The sequence below is a fragment of the Hemicordylus capensis genome, chromosome 8, assembly GCF_027244095.1.
Source record: "Hemicordylus capensis ecotype Gifberg chromosome 8, rHemCap1.1.pri, whole genome shotgun sequence".
Lineage (NCBI taxonomy): Eukaryota > Metazoa > Chordata > Lepidosauria > Squamata > Cordylidae > Hemicordylus > Hemicordylus capensis.
Window position 1 is genome coordinate 7,403,552 of NC_069664.1, and position 23,398 is coordinate 7,426,949.

A 23,398-nucleotide genomic window follows, 5' to 3' on the forward strand; every position below is an offset into this window, starting at 1 on the left:
CCAAACAAAGACACACAGTCCCCAGAGCATACAAGACCTCTCCTTGTGGCTTCGGCATCTCTGCAGGGTATGCAATGGTGTCACACCTCCAAAATGACAAATGTGTTCCTCGGTCTGGAGGCGACAACCCAAGCTGCCATGAAAACTATACTGGAGGCATCAACCTATATCATCAGCTAGAGGCAGTACGGAAATTGTGACACACAGAGCATACCCAGGGATGAAAGATCTGTGCCGAGAAAAGCGACCAGGAAGATCCTGATGCACACTTTGCTCCAAAATCCCAAGTATAGACAGCAGGGTGGATGGGGGAGAAGTAGGAAAAACAGATGCTGCTTTAAAGTGTAAGATATGGGGAGAACGTAGGGAGACAGAAAGAGGGTGGATTTGGGACACAGCAGCACCTAGGCCCTCATGCTTCCAAATGTACAGGTGAAACTCGGAAAATTAGAATATCATGCAAAAGTCCCATTAATTTCAGTAATGCAAATTAAAAGGTGAAACTGATATATGCGACAGACGCATTACATGCAAAGCGAGATAAGTCAAGCCTTAATTTGTTATAATTGTGATGATCATGGCGTACAGCTCATGAAAACCCCAAATCCACAATCTCAGAAAATTAGAATATTACATGGAACCAAGAAGACAAGGATTGAAGAATAGAACAATATCGGACCTCTGAAAAGTATAAGCATGCATATGTATTCAGTACTTGGTTTGGGCCCCTTTTGCAGCAATTACTGCCTCAATGCGGCGTGGCATGGATGCTATCAGCCTGTGGCACTGATGAGGTATTATGGAAGACCAGGATGCTTCATTAGCGGCCTTCAGCAATTCTGCATTGTTTGGTCTCATGTCTCTCATCCTTCTCTTGGCAATGCCCCATAGATTCTCTATGGGGTCAAGTCAGGCGAGTTTGCTGGCCAATCAAGCACAGTACACTGTATACTTTTCAGAGGTCCGATATTGTTCTATTCTTCAGTCCTTGTCTTCTTGGTTCCATGTAATATTCTAATTTTCTGAGATTGTGGATTTGGGGTTTTCATGAGCTGTACGCCATGATCATCACAATTATAACAAATTAAGGCTTGACTTATCTCGCTTTACATGTAATGTGTCTGTCTCATATATCAGTTTCACCTTTTAATTTGCATTACTGAAATTAATGGACTTTTGCACGATATTCTAATTTTCCAAGTTTCACCTGTAGAGTAAGAGATTCATAAAAATGAGACAAATGGTTAAAATAGTAGGTCGGGAGATTGGGGCTGTGTAACTACAGGAGTGGGACCCTGTGTTCCCCAAGGATATTCCAGAACCCTTTCCTGGACGCTTGGCTTTCATTTAAAGCAGAACCAAAAAAGAATTTGGTCCACTGAGGCTGCAAACCTATGCACACTTTCCTGGGAGTAAGCCCCAATGAACAGAACACAACTTGCTTGCAAGTAAACATGCACAGGATCATGCTGTAACCCTTTTGCTCACAGCTATAAGAGAAAAAGGTGGGATTCCACTCAGTCACACAATGACACACAAAGCTTAGAACCCCAACCTTCCAGGGTTTTGGACTGAGCACAAAAGGGATTAGGATGATTCTCATTCATTTGGACACTTGTTTTTCAATGCTTTCAAAAGTTTAAGGCATTACATCACTTCAATCATTGTAGTCAGGTTTTCCTTTTTTTGCACTGACTCACTGTGTGTGTGTGTGTGTGTGTGTGTGTGTTTTGCACACACATATGCAGTGTGCCCCGAGGTGCCAACCCTACACATTTCCTGATTACAGGCCCTGTTCTATGTATTCTTGTGCTAAATGACACAACTTTCCCAAACTAACAAAAACTCAAACAGATATTTTACCAGAAAAGGTTAGATTCAGAAACCTGGACTGCAACGAATTGCATAAGGGCCAGAAACTTGACTCCTCTCTTTAAAGTGAAAGCTGAGGTTCCAAAGATATTGAATTTTAATCCTCACTTGGCAAGTGTGTTATTATAGAACATTACACAGCCCTAACTAGAATACTATCCCCCAGTCACCATCACAAAAGATAGATTTCTCAAAACTAGCCAATAGATTTCACAAAGATAAAGCAAGCCCAAAAGAAAGTTAAACACAGCAGTGAACCAACTGGAGGATGAAGCTCCGGCTATTTGTCAGGGAGATGCTCCTGGTTATTGTAGGCATGTCCAGACAGGGGTGTAGCTATAATTGAGCAGATGGGTTCAAAGAACACAGGCTCACCAGCTCCTGATGGCCACCCCAACTCCGCCCCTCCCTATCTTCTTCATTGTCTCCCTCACTCCTAGGCGCTGCCGGAGAGAGGGATGAACACAGGCCCCCTCTCCCCTAGCTACGCCCCGGCGTCCAGACCAGTGTTCCCTGTAACAGATGTTGTTGACTACATCTCCCATCATTCCCAGTCAAAGGCCACTGAAGCTGGGGATGCTAGGAGGTGCCGTCAACAACATCTGGGAATCCCTGTTAAAGAATACACTAGTCCAGACATAGAGAGGCTCTCTGCATGAGCAGCGTGGAGAGCCGAGGAGGGTTCAGGCGTGGAGAGCAGGCTTGGCCCACCCTCCCCGCAATCAAGCAGAGAGCTTGACCTGGGCGGCTGGATTGGCCACCCACACAATGACCAGCTCCATCACGGAGCCGGTTGGAAAGGCGGGGATCAGGGGCCTCCTGGCCCCCCAGGAATCCCAGAAGGCCCCACACAAGTGCGCGGGGCATTCTGGGGAGCCTCCCCCCCCTGATGCCGATAGGCTTGTTTTAGCCTCCTAGAGGGGGTCTGCTCGTGAGTCGCCACACCATGGCGACCCACCATCAGGGCAACGGGGTTAGTGGAGCGCTCGCACCGCTAACTTCGTTTAAGGGGAGGGGGGATTAGGCGGGCTAGCCACCAGGCTCACCTGGTTCTCAAAATCGCTAGAAAGCGAGCTGGGCTCCCTTCGTCTGGTTTGCATCGATTCATCGATCGATCGTGAGAATAGCCTCCTAATCTTACCTCATTGTTGAATAAGCAGAATAGCCCGAGGAAAGGCAGAGCGATCTCCTCACAACACCCGTACACTTATTGCTGAGAATCGGGCCCACACCAGTCTCCAACAGCCAAGGGGCTCCCCAGGGGGCTAGCCCCCACCCCCCCAGAGTGAAACCCCCCAAGTCTGGACGGCAAGCACAGGAAATGCCAACACTCCCACCCACCCCCACAAGGTAATGCAGACTGGAGGTGCCTTGGGTTTCGGCCAGATCGGTCTCGTCAATAAATCATCCTGGAACTCAAAAAAGGTACTGTGAGCAAAGAGTTAACACCTCATCTGGAAGGAAGGAGGGGTGGACGGGGTTACAGCAGCCTCACCACAGACCTTGGCTTTATGTATAATTGCAGCGGGATTAGGAGTTTACTGCTTCCCCTGTTGTGCAGGCTCAAACGGTTGATTCGCACAGCACTTGGCAGCCGACCCAAAGTAAATTTCTCCCCTTCCTCTGTGGAGCAGCTTTCTCCAAAGCAGGAAGGGGGATACAGAGCAGACCGAGGGAGGGAGGGAGGGAGGTGCAATGCTGGACAGGTGGAACCAAGCCTCCACCCTTTAAGTGTGCCGAAATTCTGTACCACAAAGAGGGGCGTCCTGAAATCTGTGTAGGTTATGCAGACTTAAGCAACTCTGCATTCCTTGGTGTGGAACTGTCCCTGGCTAACTAGGCAAAGAGTTAGCAAAGTGGCAATGCTCCTAATACTTGATTCTCTTATACATCGGAGGAGGGAAGCAACTGGCCCTGTTCCACCCCAGCACAGCATTCTTCCACTAGCTGTTGCTAATGCTACCTTGTGTTTCTTTTTTAGAATGTGAGCCCTTGGGGGGAACAGGGAACCATCTTCTGGTTCTTTTTCTGTGTAAACCAGCTAGAGGATTCTTTCTACTGAAAAGCGGTATATAGATAATAGTAGTAAGCATAAGCAACAACTTATTCTGCTTTTACTACTTGGGAGCAGCAGTACACTGTGCACTGCACTGAAGCCCCACCTTTTGACTTCTGTGCTGTGCTGCTTAGTCAGACCAGGGCAATCCCAGCTTAGATCCTCACTTGGCCATGAAGCTCTCGGGGCAACCTTGGATCAGGCTGTCTCTCTCAGCCTAGCCTGCCTGGGAGACTAAATATGGGGGATCAAACATCTGCACCAAACATGCCCAACCCTGGATCCCCAGATGTTGGACTACAACTCCCATCACCCCCTGTCACAATGGCCATTGAGGCAGGGGATGATGTGAATTGTGGTCCAACAACATCTGGAGATCCAAGGTTGGGAACCCCTGATCTCTGTGAACAAAGGATGGGGCAACAATATTATTCACGCATACAAAAAGAAGGTAAAATGTGCCATCAAGTCAGTGTCGACTCCTGGTATCCACAGAGCCCTGTGGTTGTCTTTGGTAGAATACAGGAGGGGTTGACCATTACCTCCTCCCGCGCAGTATGAGATGATGCCTTTCAGCATCTTCCTATATCGCTACTGCCCGATATAGGTGTTTCCCATAGTCTTGGAAACAGACCAGCGGGGATTTGAACTGGCAACCTCTGGCTTGCTAGTCAAGTCATTTCCCCGCTGCACCATTAGGTGGCTCATTTACACATATAGGAAGTGAATAATATAGGAAGGTGCATATGCTCCACAAACCTATAGGCATATAGGAAGTGGATGATCTCCACAAACCTTGTCATCTTTTGGGATTTCACCATGTATTGCTTGGAAATTCTAGATAAGTGGTGCAAACAGGAAGATTATCACCCCCAGTACTCCCAGTTGTAAGCTTCCTAGAGGCAGCTGGCTGCTGGCCTCAGTGAACCGTGGATCTGATCTGGAAAGGCTGTTCTTTACCTACTTTGAGCCTTTGGGACAAGGTGGGAAACAGATGTAAGGGGAGTAACTATGGGAAGGAGAGCTGGTCTGGTGGGAGCAAGCATGACATGTCCCCTTAGCTAAGCAGGGTCCACCCTGGTTGCTTATGAATGGGGGTCTAGAAGTGTGAGCACTGGAAGATCTTCCCCTCAGGGGATGGAGCCGCTCTGGGAAGAGCATCGGGTTCCAAGTTCCCTCCCTGGCAGCATCTCCAAGAGAGGGCTGAGAGAGATTCCTGCCTGCAACCTTGGAGAAGCCGCTGCCAGTCTGTGTAGACAATCCAGAGCTAGATGGACCAAAGGTCTGACTCAGTATATGGCAGCTTCTGATGTACAATGCCACAGGGCCCTCCAGTAGAAAGAATCAGCAACTCCTGAACCTGGACATGTGCAAAAGCTTGCGCAAAACCTGGCCAGGAGAACTAGAAAGGTTCTGGAGTGACCTGTGGCCCCAGACCCTGATGAGAAAGAGGAACAGGAGGCCAGGCTCCCACAATGCCGCCTCAGCCAACCAAAAATAGCTCCAGCCCTTCCCCTGCTGCTCTGCAGCACCCAGCCAAGTCCTGGACTCCTGTCATTACCCCTCCAGCCATAAAGACCTGTGTGAGTCAGCCAAGTTTGCAGAACAGCAGACACACAGATCAGAGTTCAGAAGACGGGGGAAGCACGCATACAGCATTGCCAAGATGAGAGGTCCCAGGGTTCAAGCTCGCTTGGGTGGCCTGCCCAGCTCTACCCCAGAAACTTCCACTCCTTATCTCCAAAGCGTGGGGACTGTATGGAATGAGGGGAAGTCATTCTGCACATTCTCAGGAGGGCATTCTTCTTCACCATGTTGCATAATTATCTGGTAATGGCTCTGGGTCCAACTTCCAAGCCCTAACAGGAAACATGTCCCCCAACAGAAACCGAAGTAGCAAATGCACAGGAGACCTCCTGCCCTGGACATCCTCAGAAGCAACTTCCATAAAAGATGCAAACTCCAACTGTAGTCCGTCTCTTACAGAGTCTAGTAGCATCTTAAAGGAGAGCTGGTCTTGTGGTAGCAAGCATGACTTGTCCCTTTAGCTAAGCAGGGTCCACCCTGGTTGCATATGAATGGGAGACTAGAAGTGTGAGCACTGGAAGATATTCCCCTCAGGGGATGGAGCCGCTCTGGGAAGAGCATTTCGGTTCATAGGAACATAGGAAACTGCCATATACTGAGTCAGAACATTGGTCCATCTCGCTCAGTACTGTTTACACAGACTGGCAGTGGCTTCTCCAAGGTTGCAGGCAGGAACCTCTCTCAGCCCTATCTTGGAGAAGATGCCAGTGAAGGAGCTTAGAGCCTAGATGCTCTTCCCAGAGCGGCTCCATCCCCTAAGGGAAACCAGGGCAGACCCTGCTTAGCTTAAGGGGACAAGTCATGCTTGCTACCACAAGACCAGTTCTCTTCCCTCTCTCTTCCAAGTTTCCTCCCTGACAGCATCTCCAAGATAGGGCTGAGAGAGAGTCCTGCCTGCAACCTTGGAGAAGCCGCTGCCAGTCTGTATAGAAAATACTGAGCTAGTTGGAGCTATGGTCTGACTCTGTATATAGCAGCTTCCTATGTAACAGATTTATTGCAACATACATCAGGGGTTCTCAACCTTGGGTTTCCATGTGTTGCATCTGTTGCAACTCCTATCATCAGCCTTTGACTGTTGTGGCTAGGGATAATGCAAGATGCAGTCCATTATCATCATCATCTCAGGGTCCAAGGTTGAGAACCCGAGACCGAAGTCTTTGTGGACTATAAGTGGGTTCTAATCCATGGAAGTTTATGTCACAATACATGTGTTAGAAGGATACCACAAGACTGTGTTTTGTATTCATACAGAGGGACCTCAGCAGCTTCCCACACACCCCTTCCAAAACATCCCCCACTCTCAAATCCTACTGGAGATGACTATCCTGCAAGCAAGCTTCCCTTTCCCTAAGCATTATTTTAGGATGCAATTCTAGCCACACTTGCTAGGCAGTTCAACGAGTAAGCATCATTGAACACAGTGGGATTTACTTCTGAGTAGCCATGCATAGGATTATAGAGCCTCAACAATTTATTTTAACCAAGCCCAACTTCAGGCATTTCCAGAAGTGCTCCATGTAGTAACAGCCTCTCATTGCTTTTCCGCCCTGAGTCACAAGCAGAGTTGCATTGCTAAATCCAGACTTCAGGAAATAATCACATGCTTTGGGGCCACAACAGATTAATCCTCCCCCTTTTTACCCCTTCTCTTTCTGCTCTGGTCTATTATAGCTAGACACACAACCCTCAAAACGAGATGGAACACTAACAGTGGACATGTTCAATCAATTGCAGCGGTGATATGCCACCGTTCTCAAAAAGAGCCAGGTTTTCTCCATGAATCAGCGTGACAATACAAGTGCGGGGAAGGTACAGGCAGACAACTGGTAATCATGTTGTGTCAACTAAACATGCAACAATCCTGGCACTAGCGGAGCCAGGCCAGTGGCGGCCCCGCTCACCCCGCCCACTGTGACTGACGCCAGGCGTGGGGGCGTGGTCTAGATCCCGGACGGGGCCATGCAGCCCCATCTGGGAGTGAGATCCAGGCCAGTGCTGCATTTGCATCACAGCCAGAAGCGGATCTCCCCGAGGAGAGCCAACCCCGGCCACACTGCAAATGCAGTGCTGGCCATTGAACTCCTGAACAGGGCCGCACATCCCCGTTCGGGAGCTAAACCAGCCCCCGGAGTCAGATGCGAGGGGCGTGTTGGGGCTGAGGGGGCGGCCCCGGTTCTTTGAACCTGGTCGCCCAATGTTGTCTACACCCCTGAATCCTGGACTGGAGTCTGGAACTATCCAGAGTGTGACACATAGTCAGTGGTGGACTAATGGAGAGGCAGAGGAGGCATTTGCCTATGGTGGCAAAATTTGAGGAGCAGCAGATTTTGCCGCCCCTCTCTGTGGGCAGCAGCTGCTGAAGGAAGGGTGGAGTGGGCGAGGAGAGAGTCCCCCTCTTTTACCTTATTTTTTTTTAAAGGCAAGCCTTTTTTGTTTAAGGTAAAAGGGCAGCAAAAGCCTTTTTGACTACGAGTGGCAAAAAACTTAATCGGCCCCGCAGAGAGTCTTTATCCCTTACACTGATCTCCCTCCCATCTCCTCTGTCGCCTTGTTCTTTGGAAGTACCATGCAACAGCATACTGATGATGACATCCACATGCTATATTCAGTGCATATACAGACTGCACACAGGCACATATTCACATACGTTCCACACACATACAGCCACACACTTCCTACTTGCGCTCTGTATTCCGGAAGACCTTATCCTGGCTCATTTTTTAAGACATACAGTTATAGGGTCATTCACACAGACACACGTAAGTGTGTACAGACACCTGTGTGTATCTACGACACAGCATCCCAACAGGGCTACACGTCTTTCAACCAGGAAGAAGTGCAGTTTCACGAACTGGGCCGAGAGGAAAGAGGTATTATTCTCTCCGAGCCTCTCTGCCAGACGTCCCTTGCTTTCCAACACTGGCCCCTTGTTCCTGTTCACGGCCCCATAAGGCATTGTGGATGGCTCTTGCCTGGAGTGTGTCTTCAGGGCCGGGGGCTATTTCAAAAGGCAAGACTGTCTTGCCTTGGAAGGAGCCCCCAGCTCTGTTCAGCCACAAGATGTGCAGTTTGCCTATCAGGGGCAGCAGTTTCCCAGGCAGTTTATATATCGGAGTGTGGTATAGAGCCAGAGTGGTGCAATGGTTGGACAGACTAGGGCCGGTTCAAACCCCTGCATAGCTCACCTTGGGCCAGTCACTCAGCCTGACCTACCTCACAGGGCTGTTGTGAGGATACATACAGCAGGGGCTGGGGAGAAGAAGAACATCCCTGAGCTTCTTGGAGAAAACGGTGTGTGATGGATGCATAGGACAAAGCAATCTTAAAGATCTAAAAAAACCAACCAACAAGCACAACATCTAACCCACCGACAACAGACGCAGAGAGCAGTTAGAGCTTGCGAATCAGCAATACTCACGGGGTCTAATGGCTCAGAAAGGCCAGTTGCAACAACGGTTAAGCCTTCACCTCCGAGGAGAGAGCCTGCTGTGCGCTCGCCAAGCCAAGCGACTCCCAACGAGTTGAGGCCACCACAAATATGCAGCCACCTCATATATCCTGCGGAGGATGGGCGAGGGGGCTACTCCTCCCTCCCACCCCTTCCTTAACCCGCTCTGGCCCCAGGCACGCTCCCCGGGGTAACCGAGACCATGCAACGTGACTGGATGGGCAAGAATTGCGCAGGGGAAAGAGCGCGCCTCCTCGCGGTCGGATTTAGACCACCAGCCACCCGGCAGAGGAGAGCAAAACCCGAGTCACATCCCTGCTGGCGGCGGTCCCTGCCCTGGAGCAAGACTTTCCCGGCCAGTGGGGGGAGCAGGGAGGTTGCCAGAGTGCGCGCTTGCTCACCTCGAACCGAGACGAGTCCGGAGGAGGTCCCAGCCCTCGGAGGAAGAGAGAGAGAGAGAGGTGGCCAGGCACTTGCTCGCCAAATCTTGGAAGCGACCCCCAGGAGGACAGGAGATGCTGGCGCTAAGGAAGCACCAGGGAAGTCCGCCTGGCTACTTGGAGGAGCCGCAGCTTAACGCGTGGGCGGCGGCGCGTCCTTTGCTCCAGCCAGCTGCCTCCCTGCCGAGCTCGGCTCCCCTCCTCGGAAGAGGCTGGCTGGCTGGCTGGCGGCTCACTAATTGGCCTCTTGAAACGACCTGGGCAAGCAGAGGGAAAGCGGCAGGCGAGCGCCGCCTCCAGGCTCTCCCGCGTCCTGGCAGCGGTCTCCGGAATGGCCTCCGCGCCCGCCTTTCCTTTAATTGCTCCTTACTCCTAGCTTGCGCCGTGCCCGAGATCGAAGCTGGTGTCCGCCGAAGAGTGCCGGGCAATGCCGTCCAGCCGCCTGGTGCATTCGGAGGCGGCAGCAGCAGCAGGCAGGTGTGGTGGACCTTACTGGGGAAGAGCCCGGCTGGCTGGAACAGACCAAGAAGGACTCAGGATGTTCTTTCCGATAGTGGCCAGCCAGCCAAGATGCTTCGGGGAAGCCCACAGGCAGCAGGCCAGGGGAGTCCTGGCCACCCCCGGCATCTATTGCTCAAGCGATATACTTCCTCTGAACATGGACGTTTTATTTAGCTACCCCCAAAGGACGCTCTAACCCTGTCTCTAACAAATTGCCAACAAGATGCATCAGGATTCAGGGAAAACCACAAGCAGGGCAGGAAGGCAGCAGAAGCCCCAACAAGAGATGATAGACTGCCTCTGAACATGGAAGTTCCATTTGGCTATTATGGCTAATAATTGATCAACTTTTCCCCTCTGAAGGCCCTCCTTCCTAGGGCCAAACTAGACGTCTGTGATTAGAATCTCCTGTGGTGTTAATAGCAGCTGTAGGGTCGATATGCATGTGAGAGAGAATCAGATCAGGTCTGCGGGGGGGGGGGGGGAGTTTAACCCTTTTCCCCTGTGCAATTTTCCAGATTAAAATTGCCCTTTGAATCTGTTATTTGCCCTGTGAAGGAAATGTAGGATACCTATATTTCAAACATATGGGGCAAACAGAAGCTTCCGGGAGCAATTTTATGTAGGACAACAGCACAAGGGGAGTTGAACTTCCCCCCATCCCTGTAATTGTGTTGGGAATCCAATTCACACACACCTGCTGTGTTTGTATTCACAAGTGTTTGTTGTTGTTCAGACTGTGGTCAATCCCAATCTCAGGGTATCAATAGGTTCAGTCAATTTCAGTGGGTGGGTTTAAGTTCTAATATTATGACGGGAGAAATTCCTCTGTCTTCTTTCTGCACACTGTGCATTTTTAAAATATAAACCTGTCGTCTCCCCCTTACAGGGCAATGCCATGTATGTTTATTTGCAAGCCCGTTGGACCCTGTTCAATAGGGCTCACTCACAAGTTTGAGATGCCAGAATGTTTGCAAAACAAAAGTTGGGAACCCTGTGACTTCTGTTTAGAAAACATCTGTTTGTACTGTTATTAACAGGCACATACCTGCTTTCTAGGCATGCTCTGCTGAACGTCTTGGAAAATAAGCTTTGGCTGCAAATTTGACCAGGGAAAGAGCTCCAGAGGGACTTGCTCTAACACACACATGTAGAATCGGGCTCCAATATTTTGCCTATCCACTTTGGAGTAAAACCTACTGCCTTCACTTGCACTTACTTTCAAATTATTCTTATTTAGTTACTTCCCAATCCAAATGCATACACTAATGGTGCACAGCTCTTGCAAAGATGTCTTCTTTCATCTGGCCTTTCAACAGCTTGTGAGACATCCGATACCCTGCACATGATGAGAGGACCCTAGCCATGCAGCCTGATCCTATCCATGCTTACTCAGAAGTAAGGTTCATACAATTCTCTGTGGTACTTGCTCCCTAATAAGCATGCACAGGATTTTAGCTGTAGCAAGCCTGACCCAAAGAACTAAAACAAGAGGCAAGGGTCTTCCTCCCCCACCAAATGTAATCACTTATTCTGATGAAAGAATATTTGCACTACAAATTAAAGTGCAAATCTCATTATGTCTCTTTGATCCCACATTCTGAAATCCATTAAAGCTGAGTAAGGAGGTTTGCCATAAATTACAGAGGTCAAAAGAAGAAACATCCAGATGCGAATCTTGAATTTATCCAATTTTTTTATAAAGTGCTCAAATGAAAAATTTTAAAACCAGACAATCTCTCTTTTCCTTATCCATGGCATCTACTTTAAAGCGACCTTAGTAATCCTTTTTCTTTTTGGCAAAATTTATCTTAGCTACCATAAAAGCCCCATTGCTTAAGAAACCTCCATGAAACAAACCATTTTTAGCACTTTGGCATTATGAGAACATAAGCCATTTTGAAGATTTCAGCACAGGAGGGAAAACAGATTAGGTGCACCAGGATCTTAGGCCTATTAATTACGTATGCACACAATTTAAGATTAAGTTTAAGTAGCTCATTCTGATAGGCATGAAGACTGGTTTGAAGAATAACAGCATTTCTTTAGCACTTTAAATCTTGAAAGAACTGCACATACTCATTCGCTTGCAGCAATTCTGTAAGGGAGTTCCGTGTTAATAGTCCCCATATTGCAGGGGGAGGGCTGGCTGGGTGGGCTTGAGGCTCAACAAGCAGTAGATTGCCTTGTGAATTTGTGGATGAGGTGGCATTTGGACCAGAATCCTTCTGGTTCACAGATCACATCCTTGAACCATTCCAGTACACCAGTTCTCTCAGTTCAAATGTTCCTGCCTCCACACCAAAACGACTAAGGGCTGGACAACGTGTTACATTGCATACATCATGTTGGCTTCTGTCTCCCCCTCACTCAAACATAAGCAGAACTCACCAGATTGGGATCAGGATTGGAACTGTGATGTAAAGGGGAAGGGTACTGAATCCCCCACCCCATGGCAGAACTCCCATGTCACGCCAGTTTGGCTCTTAGGATATGAGCATCCATCTTTCTTTCATCTCTGCCAAGCCTCCTTAAAGCCATCCCTGCTTCCCAGGAGCTCTTGTCCAAGCTGGGAGGGATGCTGCCCTTTTAGGATCCACTGGCACACCACTGGAGTGTACCGGCTGCAAAGGTTGAGTATGTGGCTGCCAGAGAGAGGGACTTCTCTGTGGCGGCACCTTGACTTTGGAACTCCCCGATTACCATTACTGCCTTTCAGGCACCAGGCTAAGTCCTTCCTTATTTGCCTGTGCTTTTCACGCTCATTAACCTTCCAATGCTCTAGCTCTGGGTTTCCTGCATCAAGCAGGGGTCAGTCTAGATGGCCTAGAAGGTTCCTCCAGCTCTGTGATTCTGCATTGTTGCTCAGATTGTTGCACTTCAGGATTCAACCCTCTCCCTTGTACTTAAGCCATGAAATCTCCGGCAGCAGCAGGGAGCTGCATCTTGTCTCTATTGCACATGCATCCAAAGGCAGTGCGCGCATGCAAGTGCACGCACACACACACACTCTAAGGTGCTCTGCAGTGTACCCTGCTTTTGTACGCTGCTGCTGCTGCATATTAAAATTGCTGACAACTGGTTTTAGGACAGTTCCGGTTTTCTAGTACAGCTTTAGCCCAAAGAACAAAATCCTCTTGGCTTTTCAATCAGTAAAGAGCAGGCTACTGCAGAGTAAATGAATATAATGCAAAGCAGGCAAAGTAGAGGTTTCAGCAACTGTGCAATCATCAGGGGTGCAAATCCCTCCCTAAGCATTTGGGGAGTTCCCTCATTGGCTTGGGAGTTCCCTCCACTGTTCCCTCTAAGGTGCGCACGCTCACAAGTTTTCTGATGGCCGCTCAGTTAATTTTAGATCCCGCTCAGGTTGAATTAGGAAGGCCCCACTTCTGAATGCATGTCTGCACACAGTGCCTTGATTCTGCCTTGCAGAACAAAACTCATTCCGCACAGAGATGAAAAAAATTAGAGGGACCACTGGTTCCCTCCCTGTCAAACCTAACCACCCGTATCTTACCTTCAAGTGCCTTTCCTCTCCCCACCAAAAAATTTAAGTGAGGAGTTGCTCCTCAATCTTCCCCTTTGTCTGCATTAGGATATTGGCAGATGGTTACATACATGTCCCTGCTTTCATCTGTGGAATATTGAAGGTTGTGTTGGGGAGATTCATCTTTAGTGGAAGCAACTGAACTCCACCTTTGGTGTGTCCTAATTCAGCTGCCAATGGACTACTTTGTAAGTGTCCTGTTGGGTTGTTCACCTGATCGAAAATTGGGTAGGTCAAGCATCCTACCCAGCTTCAGGAGCTGTGCATACTCTCAATTTTCAATCATATGTGAGCAAACAACGAGGTAGGAAGAGGGGGAGTGTGATCATGTGTGAGTGAGCTTGGTAGGGTGGCTTTTCCAATGGCAAAAAATGCTTTGCACACAGCTTCTCTCCCCTATGCAATCACTCCTCCCTCCTCCTACCTAGTTGTTTGGTCTTGTGGTGGCAAGCATGACTTGTCCCCTTAGCTAAGCAGGGTCCATCCTGGTTGCATACGAATGGGAGACTTGATGTGTGAACACTGAAAGATATTCCCCTCAGGGGATGGAGCCGCTCTGGGAAGAGCAGAAGGTTTCAAGTTCCCTCCCTGGCAGCATCTCCAAGATAGGACAAGATTTTCCAAGATAGGACAAGATTTTTTTATTGAACCAACAAACTACCAAAGCATACAGTACGTTGCCAAAGCACAATTATATACAAAGTGGTTGTTTGTACATGATATATCTACACAGATTTACACACAAGAATTTGGAAACCCACAAGGTTATGAAGTATATGCAGTTAGTACTGTAACTCGGGGGTGGGGGATTTCAAGGGACATCAGGTACTCGGGGGTGGTGGTGGTTAGGGCTGAGAGAGATTCCTGCCTGCAACCTTGGAGAAGCCGCTGCCAGTCTGTGAAGACAATACTGAGCTAGATAGACAGAAGGAGAAGCAGACTTGGGTTCTTGTTGTCCCCGAGGAGTGGAACCAATGAGCTGAAACTACAAGGAAGTATATTTAGGCTAGAGATTAGGAAAATTTCCTAAGAGCACTGCACCAATGGAACAGTTCATCTCATGCAGTGGGGGACTCATCCTTTCTAGAGGTTTTCAAACAAGGCTGGATGGTTGTCAGGGATGCAGGCAATTTGGTGCTCTGAGCAGGGCTAGAACTCTGAGGTCCCTCTTCCATCTCAAAAATTCTATGATTCGAATGCTTGCCACAGACATGCCTAAAATCAGCAGGTAGCTCTATTTGATGGCTTAGAAGGGTAGCCCCCCCCCCACCCAGTGAGTACCGTCAAAGAGATGGGCGAGAGATAAAGGCGCTTCTGAGAAACAATCACATGGGAACCAAACCATGCAGTGGAGGGAGGGAACTGCCCTTCCTAAATGGCACCCAAGAAAGATCACAGCCACTTTGGCGTGCATGGCAGCTAAAAAAAGCTGAAAGCATGTCTATCGGATGGGTTTGTCTGCAGCTGAAAAGAGGCCCTTTGTTTTGTGCTGAAGCCGAAATTCCATCTGTGGCTTAAAGTGGTCAATAAACACCAGCCAAACCCTAACATGACTAAGGCTGGAAGAAGGAGAAGCCCAGCCAAGAACAGGTGTGCTGCTTCAAAGCTATGCCCATGCTAATCTCTGTGTACACTGCGCTCTTGAAAAACAAGCATCTCAACAGTTTGTTTTGCTTTGGGGTTTTGGGGGGCAGGGGATGAGCTCCAGATTCCAGCCGGCAAGACTGCAGAGGAAATTTTTTGAAGGGTGTAAATGTAGAATTCCAGCGGCTTGAAGTCTACGGTTGTCAGCGTGCTTTACAGATCTTTCTTCTGTGCTTTAAACAGCCCTATGCATGTTGATATATACCAGGTGAAGCTTTTCCTACCATGAAGATTATGGGACTGGAACAGTGTTCCCTCTAAGTTGTGCTCATGTGCGCGCACTCACAAGTTTTCTGATGTCTGCTCCGTTAATTTTAGATCCCGCTCAGGCTGAATCAGGAAGGCCCTACCCTGAATGCACGTGCACACACAATGCCTTGATACTGCCGCCCAGAACAGAACTCATTCACACACAGATGAAAAAAGTTAGAGAGAACACTGGACTGGAAACCTCTTGGATAATTTAGCTTCTGCCGCACAAACTCTTAAGGGTACAGTAAAAGAGCCAGCTAAAAGGTTGGCAGTTCTGTCAGAGGCACGTGAAAGACCACCTAGAAAAGGGATTCTTCAGTCCGCGAGTGGCCCTTGTATACTTCTTACAGTCCCTCCTTCCTCAACTCTGTTTTGCTTCCTGACAAACAAAACAAAAACTCATTGATGGAAATGGATGCAAAAGGGAGGAAATACAATTATCATCTTAGGAACATAGGAAGCTGCCTTAGACCGAGTCAGACCCTTGGTCCATCTAGCTCAGTACTATCTACACTGACTGGCAGCAGCTCTCCAAGGCTGCAGGCAGGAATCTTTCCTAGCCCTACCTGGAGATGCTGCCCGGGATTGAACCTGGGACCTTCTGCAAGCAAAGCAGCTGTTCTATCATGGAGCTACAGCTAATGACATTTAACAAATGTTATTGTACCTCATGGTAGAACTGGGAGTGGTTTTCTGAACTCCTAGGCTTTAACAGTCTTGCAGACCAAACAGAAGAGCCCATTTATCTCATCATCTGCATAGAGTGCACGCCTGATCATCATTGGAAGTTAAGAGCAGTTTTTATTATTCTCTTATTAATAATAGCTCCAGGAAATCTCGTTGGCACAACCCAGCCTTCCTTGAGGTGATCATGACTTTTAAGGTCCACAGAGACTGGCTGTTGCCCCTGCTGCTGAGGGTGCCTCGGCATTCCCTGCCAGGCACTAGCAGGTAAAGAACAATGGAATGGTCATGTTTGTGCCCAGAAAATGCAAACAGCATCCCTTCGCTAGTGAAGATGTAGCGCACAACTGTCCCCGAATTTCCCCCCCATGACGCTCCACTGAAGTGAAGAGGTTGCACGAGAGCACTATTCTGCAAGACAGACTTCCAAGCAATTCAGCCTCAGAGTCTGTCAATATCACCCAAACCAGCCAGCTGAGGCTGCTGTCCCTTCTTGCTTCCTGGCAGGGCCACCCCTGCCTTCGCTGGCTTCTTATCTGGTGTATGTTTGGAAGCAGGGAGATCAAGTGTCACCCTAACCTTTAGCTTTATGTGGATGAGATTTTATTGGCAGAAGCTGTACAAGCAATAACACAAGTAGCCCTCGTTTCCCACAGCAAACAGACCAAGCACCTTCCTTCATCTTGTAGAAGCTGGTTGATTCTAATGGTGCTCAGGACACACTGCATCTCCCAACAGGCGTCTGGCCAGTCTGTTTTTCAGTCTTTAGCAAAAGGATAGCTCATCGCCACCCGGGGAGCCCTGGGATTCTCCAGGAGCAAATCAGCACGGAGGAGATCAGTCCTGGTGGACAGGTTTCCCCGAAAGGCAACTCCCCCTGCAAATATGCAGCCTCAAATGCCTCCAGATTTTACTCTCTGTTTTCACACGATGACGGTGAGGCGGCCCATGCCCCGCATGAACCGTGTGCCCGAGAACATGCCGCAGAATCCTTTGCAGTCCACGGGATTCCACGGCAGAGGCACAGGGGTGGTGGTGCTGCAGCAGCAGGAAAGGGTCGCCTGAAGGTAAGTAGTTTGAAAACCACTGAGGTAGGTGGCAGAGTCTGAACCCGCAAGCTGCAAAACTGTATCTCAAAAGGAGGGCAGTGCCCTCCTCCTCTCACAGAGGAGAGAATCGGCCCCGCCAGGACCAGTCTCAACCTGCGTGCTTTGTTTTCCAGTAGCTGCGGTTGTGTCAATGCACAGCTGACTAGCGGCTGCATGGGGAAGAGCGCATGGCTAATGCTAGGCAAGAGTCAGCACAGATGCCTCGGTGTTCTTGGCCGAACACAGTCTCCTCCTCTCTTCTCCTTCCTCCCTGCTTCTCACCAGCTGCATGTCCTAAATATTTAAGAACAGCTCCTAGTGAAGCCAGAGGAGAGTTTATCACTAGAAATGTTGGCCTGGTCTGGACCCCTGGCTCCGGAGGTGAAAGGGGACCACCGGAAGAGAATGATTAGGAAGAGGCAGGGCTGGAAAGAGGCAGCGAACAGCCAGGCCCTGATTTCCTGGGACAGGCTGCAATTCCTGCAATATAGCACAACACGTCACCCCCCTGTATGACAAGCCGCACCTGTGGAAATGTCCCCTTCTGTGCACCTATTAAAGGAGGAGGAGCTCTGTCTTCTTCTCTGTCTGGCCCCCCTAGCTTGTTTTGGCTTCTGCAATGGAGGGCAGGGGTGAGATGCGTATTTGGGGAGTAGCTGTGAGCAATGTGGGGCTTATGCAAAGGCAGGAACAGGGAACTCCCAGCATTTCTGGCCCAGAAGTCAGTACCCATAAGAGGAATAACCCCTTCCTTCCTACCACCCCTGAGATCAGGATCTATATTAAATCCCTTGCAGCAGGTGTTCTAGTTCGGTCAGAGGAGGGGAAGGATCAAGCACTTTTGGAGGGAAAGTGCCCCAGCAGCAGACTTTACAAACTCTGCCAGGTCTCCTAGGGAGCAGCCCTTGCTTAGGCATCCACTCACAGGGCTGAGTATGAAAGAGGAATGATTGCAAGTCGTTTAGATCAAAGTTCTAGATGAGTCACTTAGATGATAGGGTTCTTTAGATCAAAGTTCAGCTGGCTACGCTTTTTTTTTTTTTTGGAGGGCGGTGAGGCAAGGTACAAAAATGTCAATACTGGTGGCCAGGGAGCGCCTCTCACTGCACAGAGTACTGCCTACAGTTAGTGGGGCAGCCTCAAATGGGCAGGGTGCAGCAATTCCGGTGGGATTGCACAGAGGAATGCACATGTTCAGGTCACATCAGTTGCAGCTGGCTCGTTGGTTACCCGTGGAGTCTCCAAAGATTGCACCGGGAATGTCTGAGGAATCGGTATCTATCTGGATGGGATATCTGACGAAGAACAGTCACGCGGCCCCCGCAGTCCATCTCCCTCCTCCAATGCTGCCATGAAAGGCTAAAGAAGGGATGAGACTCCAGTTTTGTCAATAAGGAGAAAGCTCAGCTGGGGCAGCAGGCAAAGCCTAAGTAAGAGCTGCAGTGCCTGCTCAGGTCAAGTTTCTGCTTGTCACGGGAAGACTGGAATAGTGCATTCTGGGAAAAGGAGTAAGGCTTTAACCACCCCATGCACAGAACCCAAGACACAAAACTGGAAGACAGTGGGCCAAGGAACAGGAGACTCCGTCCAGGTAACGAACTGCAAGGCCTTGCTGGACACAGCTTGGGGCCCAGGCCAATTCTTGCACCGTCCTTCTGCTCCTTGTCTACAGGTTGTGGGGCATCTCTCCGGGGAAACTGGGCACAAGCGCTTGCGATTCTGACTCCGTTTCCACTTGGCACACATGGGGTCTTGAGGGTCAATCACACAGGGGTAACATAATTCCCAGGGAAAGTGCCAAATTTTTGCGTTCTTCTGGATACGCCTGGGGCAGAAAGAAAAACACGAGGCCCCTGATGAATGAAAAGGTTCAGAACTGCCCATTCTGCAGTAGGAACTCTCATAGAAAGGCTAAGACAAGCCTCTTGAAATATTCGGCACTAAGAAGCCAGTTACTCAACCTGCTTACCTCCCAAGTCTCAGCACCACCAGAATCCCCTTCACCCTGCCCTTGAGGGACTCTCCAGAAGTTGCTGCTACCCAAGACATAAACTGGGGTACAAGCTTTCCCACCCACAACCCCTTGCTGGACTATTCAGCATGGGAATGATCAGGAACACCAAGGGGCCCAAGTTCAATGCAGTTTGACTACTACTTCTGGGTTCCAAATAGACATGGATGCTTGAGTGGCGACCAATGCCTGGCAGATAGAACTTGGCTATAAAGATGCAAGGATAAAACCATCTGAATGAGAGCTCTGCCACCCAAGTGGTAGCTTTTGATCTGGTGCCTGAAGTCTAGGTCCGTGTGACACTGTCGGCTTGTTCACATGACCCTAAACCAGGTTGGAAGAATGCCCAGCCAGGGTAGGAGAGACGTGCACGCTCCTGATCAGAAGTTGTGTGAACCCAACCAACAAGGTCAGAGCGGGGAGCAATCGTTGTGGGAAGCGGGAGCTGCATAGGATTGGCACACATTCTCTCCCCAGCATTTTATCAAGGGTGGGGAAAGCATCATCCCCCCCAGCTCCTGCCTCCCACATGATCTCCCCCCCTCTGCTTTGATGTTTGGGTTCATATGACTGCCGACTGGGAGTGTGCATAGCTCTCCTATTGGGAGGAGGCACTCTTTGGGCCCTGTTTAGAGCTGTGTGAACAGACCTAGTCTCTTTCTTTCCTTAAATCTATGGGGTCCTGGAGAAGAACCCTACTCTCTTCCCCCCCCCCTCTTTAAGACTAGGCTCCGCCTCACCCCCAATGTCGCCTTGCAGCGGGCCCGGCTTCCTGTTTAATGCAGACATACCCACAAACCAGCCATCATCACACTGCTGCATAACATCCACTTGGTCCCCTTCCTGAAGCTCCAGCTCATCCTCATTCTGGGGTCTGTACTGGTAAAGAGCCCGGTACCTGCAAAGCACAAGCTGTCGGTGAGTGCACATCCCTTCACCGGTTCCCCATTTATTTGCTTATCAATAAATAGTGGCAAACATCTGAAGGCCAAGAAAACAATAAAAGGAGAGAGAAGATTCGTCCCAGGCCTCCACGCGGCAGGCTGCGCTGAACTGTGCATTGCACATGGACATGGAATGTGCAGAGACAAACACTGCGGCCGTTGTCCTCCCCCGTCCCCTCCTCCCCTCCCGACATCTTGGGGGTGGGAACAACTTCAGCCTGGAAACGCGGAGCTGTCTCAGCCTTTCAACAAGGCGTCTGCAACGCCTGGCAGAGGCTGGTCAGGGCACAGGTAGAGCAGCCAGAGGCTTCCACTTCCTTGGGCTCCGAGCAAGCCGCTCTGAAAAAGGCCCTTGTTCCCAGCAACAATCCAGACACTGTCCCCGGCTGGCACCCCGGGGGGCTGTCTGCAGCCAGCCCTCCCTACGGGTCACTTCACAGGGATGGAGGGCCTGGCCAGCTGCCAGCCAGAGCAGGCTTTCCCCCTCGTGTGCACTTCCCTCCCTCCCGTCAGGAATCAGCCTCACTTACGGGGTCCACTGGATATCGGAGGGGGGAGCATCGGAGGCCTGCCCGGTGCCAGGTGACTGGGAAGCTGCAGGAGCAGTTCTCTCAAGGGCTGGGCTCTGTGGACAAAGAAGAAGAGGGTGAGAACACAGGGCACCACCTGAGCCAGAGAATCAGACAGAGGTGCAGGGAAGAGAGGAGAGCTGGTCTTCTGGTAGCAAGCAGGACTTGTCCCCTTAGCTAAGCAGGGTCTGCCCTGGTTGCCTTTGAATGGGAGACCACATGTGAGCACTGGAAGATCTTCCCCTTAGGGGATAATGGGGCCGCTCTGGGAAGAGCATCTAGGTTCCAAGTTCCCTCCCTGGCAGCATCTTCAAGAGAGGACTGAGAGAGATTCCTGCCTGCAACCTCGGAGAAGCCGCTGCCAGTCTGTGAAGACAATACTGAGCTCGATAGACCAATGGTCTGACTCAGTATATGGCAGTTTCCTAGGTTCCTAAGCAAGAGATTATGGAACACTGGCAGGAGCAGAGGCCGACAAGGAAGCCCCAAAGGAAAGTGCCATATTCTGAGCTCTCAGGACAGGGAGCGCTATTGATCTAAAGTGTTCAGATGAAGCATGGACACACACTGGCTCTCTTGAATGGGAAAGCAAGGATGGGGAGTGAGTTTTCCAGAAGCCTTTGCTAATTCTGCAACTTCAGAAATGGCAACATTCGGATTCTGAATAGATATGCTAGGAGCCAAAATTCATTTGGTCCACTGAGAAGCGCTGTGGAAGTGATCACGATGGGGAAATGGGAGATTTGCACATATTTAATCTTTGCTATTATCAGACATTGTTTTGCATGGACGTGCAGGATTTATAAGAGCTGATGGTTGAGAAAGCTGGGCTTCATAAAAAATTGAAAGGCAACAGTGAAGGGAATTAGTGTAGGGAAACTGAGGGCCAAACAAAGAGCCTAGGGCCCTGCCTAACAATTTTGAGCCACGTCTAGATCCCCTATGCTGTTGGGGGCTTGACCACCAGATAACCTTGCAGCAAGCAGAATCTTCAGGAGAGGGCCATTTTTAGCAGGAAAACATGGATGTGGCCAGAGTGCACCCTCCTATCTGTTGTGGGGGGAGAATAGGGGAGGACCCTTCAAGGAAGTTCAAAGTCTGACCCTTAGACTGTGGGTCAAACCTGATGTGACGGGCGTGGTGGCAGAGGTATGCGTTTCAACCCAATCCTTCTCCAGTCACATAAAGCAAGTCCTGTAGACCAAAAGGGGCATTCAAGTGAAGAGAGCTGAGCCCAGACCCATAGCTGGTGGGGGCCTATGTTGGGTCGGATCCCCAATTCCCGCCCCCCAATTTTTACAAGCAAATAATTTTTAAAGAACTGGATGTTGCTTGCACTTAGGATGGATGGGGACCAGATAAGCGGGCCCCCTTACTTTCTTCTGGCACCCCCACTAAACCTGGCTATGGGCCTGGCTGAGGCCTCCCTATATCGCAGGGGTAGGGCGACATATGGCTCTCCAAATGTTGCTGAACTAGAAAGCCCATCATCCCCGGATGTAATAAATTGTGGATGGGGGTCATGGGAGTTGTAGTTCAGCAACATCTGGAAAGCCAGACATGGCCTGCTATAACCTCTTCCCCACTTTTTTCTCAGTCAAGTTCACTTCTGGCACTCAGGTGAGGAGAAAAAGCATCAGGGGCCAGAGAGAATGGTTGCACATTAACTCCTTTCCCATCCAAGGCACTCCTTTCCCCCTAAAAATATATCCTCCCCTTTATATGGGATTGAGGTTTAAACTAAGGGTTCTGCTGCCATCATATCTAGTCCAGCCTATAGATTCAAGTTTCTTTTAGGTATTCCTTTCTAAGGCTCCACTGCGATTTCCTTTATTTCAAACATTCAACTCTAAATCATCGTTCACAAGTTCTGAATGTGGATATCCACATTTTGCATAAGAAAGATATCTGTTAGGTGGCAGCTGCCACCTAATGGTGTAGTGGGGAAGTAACTTGCCTAGTGAGCAAAAGGTTGCTGGTTCAAATCCCCGCTGAAACACCTGTTTCGGGCAGCAGCAATATAGGAAGGTGCTGAAAGGCATCATCTCATATTGAGAGGGAGGAAGGCAATGGTCAACCCCTCCTGTATTCTACCAAAGACAACCGCAGGGCTCTGTGGGCGCCAGGAGTCGACGCCGACTCAACGGCAGAACTTTACTTTGGCAATGCAACAGAATTAATGTGCAGAAAGACAGGCAGTGGGTTGGGGGAGGGTTTTACCCCCCTTGGCTCTAAATTTCACATCCCCCCCACTTCATCAGCAACTGGGGCAGACCAGCGTTTAAACAGCTGCTATCGTGTGAAGTTGAGGACTCTGCCCAAGCCCTCCCTTGGTAATATTGTAAGGACTACAATATTACAAGATAATGAAGGGGATATATTTTGAAGATGCACTATATTAATGTATTATCAGCACTCCAGTTGGCATAATTTTTTCTAATTACAGAACCATCTCTGCCTCTCAAGATCTGCATGACTGGGTGTTTTTGTTGTTGTTGTTGTTCAGTGCAGATGTTTATTCCCACTGGCTTTGGAAAGGGATACGGAGTAGTCCTCTCCACCAAGTTCCTTTGGGGGTCTTTGAGCTCCCTGAAAACCCAGGACGGAGCTGATCCCTAGCGCTGCAAGCGGGAACGAAATGCCTGGGAGTTCTCCACACAGCAGGCTTTACCACAAGTTTTCTGAGTGGCTTTACTGCAAACTCAACGCTATCCAAAAAAACCCCGATGGAAAAAGTGGTTGTTGGTGTGTT

General features: G+C 49.6%; 2 protein-coding genes across 3 annotated transcripts in view; both read right to left on the reverse strand.

Annotated features, from left to right (window-relative positions):
* Positions 1 to 9,725, reverse strand: part of PDLIM2 (PDZ and LIM domain 2) — a 66,541-nt gene extending 56,816 nt beyond the window's left edge. The window contains exon 1 of one of the 2 annotated variants that reach the window (XM_053268975.1): positions 9,368 to 9,725. The gene's annotated coding sequence lies outside the window, so the exon portion shown is untranslated. Of the gene's footprint in view, positions 1 to 8,936; positions 9,139 to 9,367 lie in introns of those variants that run through there. The other variant, XM_053268976.1, reaches the window with a different exon arrangement.
* Positions 9,726 to 14,080: 4,355 nt separating this feature from the next.
* SORBS3 (sorbin and SH3 domain containing 3) overlaps positions 14,081 to 23,398 on the reverse strand; it is a 76,631-nt gene continuing 67,313 nt past the window's right edge. The window contains exons 19-21 of the mRNA XM_053269751.1: positions 20,608 to 20,702; positions 19,925 to 20,031; positions 14,081 to 18,947 (exon numbers count right to left, since the gene is read on the reverse strand). Coding sequence (XP_053125726.1) covers positions 18,886 to 18,947; positions 19,925 to 20,031; positions 20,608 to 20,702 — 264 coding nt within the window. The 3' untranslated portion in view covers positions 14,081 to 18,885. The remainder of the gene's footprint in view (positions 18,948 to 19,924; positions 20,032 to 20,607; positions 20,703 to 23,398) is intronic.